The 8353-nt window shown below is 46.1% G+C and overlaps 1 protein-coding gene across 3 annotated transcripts in view; it reads left to right on the forward strand.

Moving 5' to 3' along the window:
* LOC147884641 (uncharacterized) overlaps nt 1-7591 on the forward strand; it is a 186348-nt gene extending 178757 nt beyond the window's left edge. For all 3 annotated transcript variants that reach the window (XM_087397364.1, XM_087397363.1, XM_087397362.1), the window contains 4 exons: nt 6633-6761; nt 6888-6916; nt 7033-7193; nt 7327-7591. In XM_087397364.1, coding sequence (XP_087253490.1) covers nt 6633-6761; nt 6888-6916; nt 7033-7193; nt 7327-7543 — 536 coding nt within the window. In that variant the 3' untranslated portion in view covers nt 7544-7591. The remainder of the gene's footprint in view (nt 1-6632; nt 6762-6887; nt 6917-7032; nt 7194-7326) is intronic.
* Nucleotides 7592-8353: the final 762 nt, after the last annotated feature.

An 8353-nucleotide genomic window follows, 5' to 3' on the forward strand; every position in this document is an offset into this window, starting at 1 on the left:
TCATATATAACCCAAGTGTTGTACTTTCTTCTGTGGAACTATTTAGTGGATCTCTCTATTTGGACTATACTCATGTGTTCGTTGTTCATTTTGTCTCTCCCCACAGTTCCAACATTTGGTATTAGAGCCATTGCCCAGTCACCAGTGTCTTGTCTCGCTACTTGAGCACGCCTCATCCATTTCATGTGCGGCGTTGCTGCCATCTCATGGACATTCCTGGGCAGATTCAGCTCAGATTTGAAGTACCTTGGTCACCATTCTTGTGAGCACCTTCATTTTTTCCGAAAAAACAGTGCTGATTATATTACTTCGAAAAAAAAAGATACAGGGGTCAGTTTTGCAGCTGACGGGGCTGCGTTCACAAATCGGACGCAGCCCTAAGTGGAAACAAAAAGCTCTCTCTCACGGAGGGATCAGGCGGGTGTGAATAAACAGCCAAAGAGGCGGTGAATAGCGCCACTGAAGGCCCTGAGAAGTATGCTCGAAGAAGAGGCCCTACGTATCCCAATCTCGGAGGAAACGTCTCCGCTTCTCCCGGCCAGCCCGGGAATCCCCCTGGATCTAGTCCCACTGGCCTCTGAGCGTGTGGATAATCTCGCTCCAGATGTCGGCCATGACCTGGGCAGTCGAAAGAGAGGTACGACCGAGGATCTGCGCGCAGCGTGATGTCCAAATGTGCCATCCGACGATGCTGCTAATAATCTCCCAGACTGGCTGCCTCTCCTGAGATCCTGTGTCCGCCTCTGCCAAGTGCTGCGGGACGCCCTCAAGCGGCCCCCAAGTCCCCTGTGTGATAAGGAACATGGGGTCCTGCGGGCCTGCCTCGAACAACTAATGATAGCCAGGTGTGGTGCTGCACCAGCAGAACGCGCCCCAGGTGATCAAACCTAACTCCGGTGCTGGGCGAGTAAGGATCCCAAAGGCCCACCTCCACACATCCTGGGCACGAGTGCAGCTCCACAGGCAGTGCTTTGGTGACTCCTCGTCCTCATGACAAATCTGACAGAGTCCATCCTGACCAATCTGCCCAACCAGCTCCCCACTGGAAGACCCTTGTGGGCGAGTAGCCAAAGGAAGTAGGAAATCTTCCGCGGCCGCCAGCTCTCCCACAAGGCCTTCCAGAAGGCCTGCAAAAATAGCCTGGAGATATCTTGAGCATACCAACTGGGCCGCTGGGTGGGCGGTCGGCTCTGCATCCTCCCGAGAACTCTCCTGCCCAATTTCGTGCTGTAAGCGAAGAAAGGGGTCGGCCCCTGGCCTGCCACAACCTCTGGCCATCTCCACTCACCTGGGTCCCAATCAAGCTCTGACAGGGCCCGCCCCTCCCAAAGCCAGAGGCGCCATAACTGCAGCTGATCCTGCTCTATACTAGGATCGATCTGTCAAACCTTCCCCACGAGGCCTATGACACGAACCCTCTGCCAGGAGAGAAGGGGGTCGATGAGCACACCCTCTCTCCTGAGGCTGTCCCCCAAAACCGCGAAGAAGGATACAGAGGTGTCGTCCAGTCGGCCTGCAACCACCAGTGGGATGCCACGGGGGGTGAACTGTCCAAGCCAACGGGCATCACCAGGCATGAGGATCTGAATCTTGGGTGGAACCAACCAACCGGTAGGAATCGCTCCATCTATCTCTGTGCGTCTCGCCTGAGCTCCACGGACACCTCCGGCTGCGACTGCTAGAGCAACGGTCTCCAAGTGTCTGTAAGTGTCCCTCCAAACTCGAAGGGACCGGGCAGGCCCCCGCATGTAGCCGTCCCACGAGATATGTAACCTCTCCCCCAGCTGAAGGCCCAAGGTATCTCTGACCTGATCGTTCTAGATGAGCGGCTGGCGGTCGATCTCCTCCTGACTGCTACGAGGCAACTGGAGGAGACTGAGACAGAGTCGCCTCCAAACCGTGAGAAGGCTACGAATGAGCGGGGAGCGGGGGTGAGTACGCTGTGCAGAGGTGAAGATCCACCGGAGGGACGGTAGCCACTCTTCACCTCGGCGCGGGATGCAAGAACTGATCCCCTGCTGAAGTAACATCTTCCACGTTTGCCCCCCCGGGGTCAAACCGCGGATAACTAACTTGCCCAACAGGGCCTGACTTTGAAGCTCAGGATCAATGACCCCCAAGCCACCCTCAGCCTGCGGAAGAATGACTGTCTGCCAGGCTACCCTGGCTCTGGTATCTCTGCGACCATCCCCCCCATACCACAGGAAATTCCGGACCATCCTCCTGAGCTGTGCCACGTAGGATCTCGAGAAGCACCAACAAGAGGCCACATACCAGGCCGTGGCCAGGAGAACTTGGTTGACTACAAGAGCACGACCTGCAAGAGAGAGCTTAGCAGTGCTCCAGAAAGCCAGCTTCCGTCGTATGGAATCTAGCACCGGGAGAAACTGCTGAGCTGGCGTGATGTCCAGGCCGACCTGAAAGCCGAGATATCTAGTAGTCTGCCCCCACGGGATCCATCTGAAACCCAAAAACCTCCCCCATTGTGAGCATGCCCCAGGGTTTGTGAGAAAACCAACTGATTTATTCCAGTTGATTTTTGCACCGGCTGCCGAGCAGAAGACCTCTAAGGCCAACCTCACCCTCTCCAGCATCATCTCATCATCCTAAACATACAGCGCTGTGTCATCTGCATACGAGTCGAGGAGCTCCCTGATGGGAAGGCCTCTGACACTAAATTTTTAGTAATTACATCATGCTCTAATGACTGGATGGATTCCCTCTTGGTAAAGAGTCGAGACCGTAGGTAGGCAGGACTAGTGTTGGATTTGTAGGACATTTGGGCATTTTGCTAGAGATTTCTCAAAGAAGGAGGGGCACAAGAAAGCTACCAATGCAGCCCCTCATCCTTGATAATGTTCCTATGCACCACCTTCTCATCTGGCACCTATTGTAAGTCTTGCTCTTTCTGTCCCATGCTGGGTAGCGGTTAGAGTGGTTGCTTGTTCACCATCCACTAAGTAGGAGGGGTTTTCTCTTATGTTGGACCTGCCCCCATCGGGGCCACTAATATTCTAGTTTTGGTCACGACTAGTGACATCCATTACCCTTCCCAATATTGACCCTTCTCAGGTTGCAATCACCATTGCTCCTCCTGATCACAGTATCCTCTTCCAGGCCCAGCTCTTGCATTCAAGCAGCCCCCTTCCTCCACTTCTCTTCAGTATCCCTTCATTGATGTCCACTTCTCTTCAGTCTCCCTTCATTGATCGAGGGAAGATGTGGCTTCTACTTCTTTACTCTATCTGAGAGCAGGGATCTTAGCACTCTGGTGCTAGCCCTATCTTAGAGGAACTCTTTCTCCCCTTTGGTAGATTATGATGGGAAAGAGTTTTGCGTCCTCAACATATGATGACGCGGTTATTGGCATTCCTATTGATGAGTCATCACCTCCTAGAGGGGTGGGGATTATTTTCTCTTAGTATTTCCCCCCTCCCTCATTTGTAGTACTCTAGGAGACCTCATTATCAGGAGGGAGTTGTTTTTGCCAGGTGTTCCATGCTACTTTTTCCCACTGATCAGGATTGTGAGCTAGAACATACAAGGCCTCGGTGCCGTACCACATGGCTGCCGAAGGCAATTGCTATCAGGTCATACCTTTTGGTCACTAGCTTTGGGCAATAAGGGAGGAACATGCATTTCGTTTTGGATGTTTTTCTTCCCCCAGTGGTTGGTTGTAGTATCATACCCTCTAGAGCGCATTGGATCATTCTTTTGATTGGGGACGTAAGGTTGGCCTCCTCAATCTTTATGCCCCCAACAACAGAGGGAACTGTGTCCTTTGTTGGAAAGAACTTCTCTCTTGGTTCCCCATTGTTGCAGACTCATGGATTATTGGAGGTGACTCCAACATGACGGAGTTGCTTCAGATAAAAAGGTGGGAAGGGAAGGTGGCATTCACTCAATGGATAGAGCAGCTTGGGATGCCTTTCTTTTTCAGTTCAGTGGGTAGAGATGCTTAGGTAGATGATGCCTTTCATACTTTGCCTCTTTCACTCCTGTTTTTCTGTCCAAACAAGAGCGTGCAGCTGTCCATTGATGTGCGGATTGATAGATTTTATGTGGTGATTGGGCACTAGATAACGTGGGTTCAGTATGCATTTCACTCGGGGCTTCCATCGAGGATCATTTTTTGGTGGTTTTGCTGATCTCCGAGCCTCATAAGAGACACCGCTCAGCCAATATTACTCCTTCACCCTCCACAGAGCAGGAGGGGTTTTCTCTTACTTTGGACCTGCCCCCATCGAGGCCACTGATATTCCAGTTTTGGTTGTGACTAGTGACATCCATGTCCCTTCTCATGTTACAGCCAATATTGAGCCTTCCCAGGTTGCAACCACCATTGCTCCTCTTGATCACATATCCTCTTCCAGGCCCAGCCCTTGCATTCGAGCAGCCCCCTTCCTCCACTTCTCTTCAGTCTCCCTTCATTGATCAAGGGAAGGATGTGGCTTCTACTTCTTCACTCTGTTTGAGTGCAGGGATCTTAGCACTCAAGTGCCAGCCCTAGTTTAGAGGAACTCTTTCTCCCCTTTGGCACAGGTCTCTTATATTAGTGATTATTATAATACTATCGCTAGTACCAGAAGAGCTATGATCTTCAGCCATGAGATTGACCTTAGAAACATTTAGTAGCCCTATAAAGGGAAGAGCAAAAAACGGCCTACGGGTGCTCGGATTCAGGAGCGCATTGATGTAGCAAGGTCTCATCAATAGATTTTGCTAGATTAGAGAGCAGAGTATGCCTTTCATGCATGTGAATCCGTTTGGATATAGATGGGGGTAAGGGTCAATAAGCGTTTCTTCTCTATGCTTGGCTTGAGACATGGTAGAGACAATGTTTCTCAACTTATTAACTCAAGTAGGGTTTTATAGTCAGACCCTAATGCCGTCTTGTGCATAGCTACAGATTTCTATGCCTCCCTTCTTTCAGCGGATATGGACACACCTGCCAGACATGATGTCATATGTAGAGTTTGGCAAGATATTCCAGTGTTGGTGAAGCTAAACATGAGAGTCTCACTTGATGCACCTTCATTAACATGGAACTCAAGACTGCACCTTTTCCCCTACCTAGGCAAGTGCAAGGGCCTTTTTAATTGCTTTTTGGGACATGATTGGCAACCATGTCACCTCTTCCCTATAGGGCGTTTTGGACTCTCATACTATGCCCAACTAATTCACAAAGGGGCTCATTCATCTTATCCCAAAAGTGGGTTGCAAAATTTTAATTTCTCAATGGAGGCCAATTACTCTCTTGGGCACGTTTTATAAGATCTTGGCCAAATCTATCAGTCTCGCTTGCATCCCATTCTTCTAGATCTCATCCATCATACATATATTGGCTTTGTTCATGGTAGAAGCATCTTCGATAATATATCCTCATTTTGGGAGGCTTCACATTGGGCTATTCAAAGTGGGCAAATGCTTACCATTCTACTATAGGATTTTGAGAAAGCATATGATAGAGTAGATTAGGTTTTTTTGGAGGGTCCTCTTCTTTGCTTTGGATTCTCACATGCTTGGATTACAGGGGTTTCCTCCTTGTATAGATCATCCCATATCCAGATGCTAGTCGGAGAAGAAAGGTGAGAGAGGTTTCAGATTTCTAGATCAGTTTTCCAGGGATGTCCTCTTGCCCCCTTCTGTGGCTGAAGCTATGTGCATATTTTTGGAATCTAAGGCAGCTGTTATTGGGCTGAGATTCCCATCAAATAAGTTGAGGAGATCTTGGATACATGATACCACACATCCCATCCACAGCCTTGGTTATGTCATGTTTTGTTCACCTTGTGTCCCCCACGATTCCAACGGTTTAGGGCTCCTTCCATGTAGCAGTGGCCAGGAGAGCGGCTTTCATGAAAGACACCATGGTATATTTTTCATATACAATTCCACAGTGCTTTCATGGCATTTCCACTCTGTGGATTGGTTACAAGAGCCTCATCTTTTCTCTAATTGATTTATTAGAGGTTTTCACAAGATTGTATCCCGCTTCCATGTATTTTTTTTACCAGAGAGAAAAAAAAAGCTAGCGTGTTTTCTTGCCATCATATATATGTGATGGTTCTCTTGAGGAACTAGTAGAGAGTTTCATTTTAATTCCTTTCTATGTATTTCTATTATGTCAAATTGTAGACAAATTGATCACCAACAAGTCCTCTAGTGGTTGGACTTTTCACATTCACCTTGATCCAGAAAATGTTTGCTTTGGAAAGGATTAATGAGAAAGATTGAAGCTTCCTCCTAGTTTGAGAAGAACTATCTTTTATAAGTACTTGGGAATACATTTTTTTACTGACTTTGATATCCTTTCTTGATGTGGGATGAGAGGGCTATTTGAGCTTTAAAAAAGATGCCTTTCTATAGCACATTGTCTGATTTGGAATCATGTTCTTTCGTTCAATAAGATGGGCTTGTTTCCACATATTGTATATTCTTGATCTGTCTGTTTATTTTGTTTGTATGAGTTCCTTGCAATCCCCTTCAAATTGTTTTGAGACTTGCTGCATTGGCAACCCCTCCCTTTTCTAATATTAACGGATTGCTTTCTATTGGAAACGTTGGCTTGGTTTAATCTGAATACCTTGCTATAATTTGAAAATGATTAAAAAAAATATCCTTTGGTGCAGTTGGGGTTTTTTTGGCAATCCTAATATTCCAGTTCAGCCTCACTATCTCTCTTATCATTGCCCTTCTTTTGCTTATGGTTGACATCGAGGTATTTGGCTTACTCTACATTATAGGGGCCAAATTAAACGGTGAGCTCTTTGAACTTTCATGTCATTTGATATTTTCTGCAAAATCATGTAGATGTTTTTTCAATCAGAACCACAAGCTGATAAATACTAATGTTGTCTTTGAATGATATAATGATATGGAGTCAGCCCTTTCACTTGTAAACCTTGGAATAGTGGTAAGTGACTTTTAAGTCGGGTGTGACATCACATGGATGCTTTGTCAAAGTCAATTCGGTAACCTTTTCTGAAGTTTTTAAGACTGAATTGATATTTTCTTTATTTGATTGTACAGATCGGAATGGCATCTGAATTTACATACTTAGCACGTTCTTTTTTACTTGTATATGGGACAAGAAATACGAGGGTTGGTAAAGCATTGGAATGGACCTTTGAGCCTCTACTGCATGGTCTTGGAACACAAGTGGTTGCCACATTACCACTTGTCTTTCTCAAGTGAGTATCCAAATCTCAAATTCATGTTGGCCTTGAACTACTTGATGTACCATTGCAAACAAGTCTCATCTCAGTCTTATATCACACCTTAAATAATTTGTATTAACATTTCTGTTGTTGTGTCGCCTGGAAGGTATCATGCATTTCGAGTTTATTATTTTGGAATGTTCACTATCATGGGAGTAGTTGCATTCTTGAATGGCTTTGTTCTATTGCCAATATTTCTGTCATGGATCGGGCCCCCACCATTGCCACACATAGAAGAACAATCAAATGAATATCTGGAGATCACCAATGGCACTCAGAAAAGTGTATCATTAGATGATGAAAAAGAAGTTGCAAAAGAATAACCCATTTATAGGATCATCTAACACCGATCTTTTATGTAATGTTATGTTAAATTTCCACTTTTATTTAAAGACTTGCTAAGCTTGTTTAATGATTTGTTTTGATTTTTATTTTTTCTTCAGAAAATTTCTCTCTATATAATATTTTTATCAAGTAATGATTAGATACATGATGTGACAATATACTCAACACATATGTTATTGTGTATTAGATTCCAATTTCAGAGCACTATCTGCACTTTGATGTGAGAAAGGAGGTTCATGGATTCCATTCACATGCATTGGAGTAGTCTTATTCTCAAATCTTGTAACTCCTCATATTTTCACAATGTGGAGAGGAAATATGCTGGTCCTAGCAATGCAAAGGTTTAGGTGCTGAATTGGGATGCCTTCATAGACTTTTGTATTTTACCCCCTTGGCTTGCTTAGTTTCTTTGAAGAAATTTAGAAGGCATGCTACCCCTCTGTCAGTTAGGCTACCCATTTTTTTTTTTTTCCCCCAAAGAAAGGAACCTTCTATCAATGCTTGAAAGATTTCATACAAGACAGCAGCCCCGAAGGTGCTGAGTATGCTAAAAAATCAGAAAAGGTTGAAAGAAAGAAACTGGCCTGTTCCAGAGAAACCCAGCTCACTTCCTAGGGGATCTCTGGAACTGGGGCTAACAGCCAAGTGGGGGGACTATACAACTAGTGAATCCCTCGTCAAGCCTTGCAGAAACGAGCACGCCTCTCGATAGTCGCCTTGGAGCCTGGAGTCCCACGCTTCCAGGTGGACCGTAGAGTGTAAATGATATCCTGCCAGATGGCAACTAG

The sequence above is a fragment of the Dipteris shenzhenensis genome, chromosome 26 (assembly GCF_047967505.1).
Source record: "Dipteris shenzhenensis isolate YYH24624 ecotype China chromosome 26, Dip_SZ_1.0, whole genome shotgun sequence".
Classification (NCBI taxonomy): domain Eukaryota; kingdom Viridiplantae; phylum Streptophyta; class Polypodiopsida; order Gleicheniales; family Dipteridaceae; genus Dipteris; species Dipteris shenzhenensis.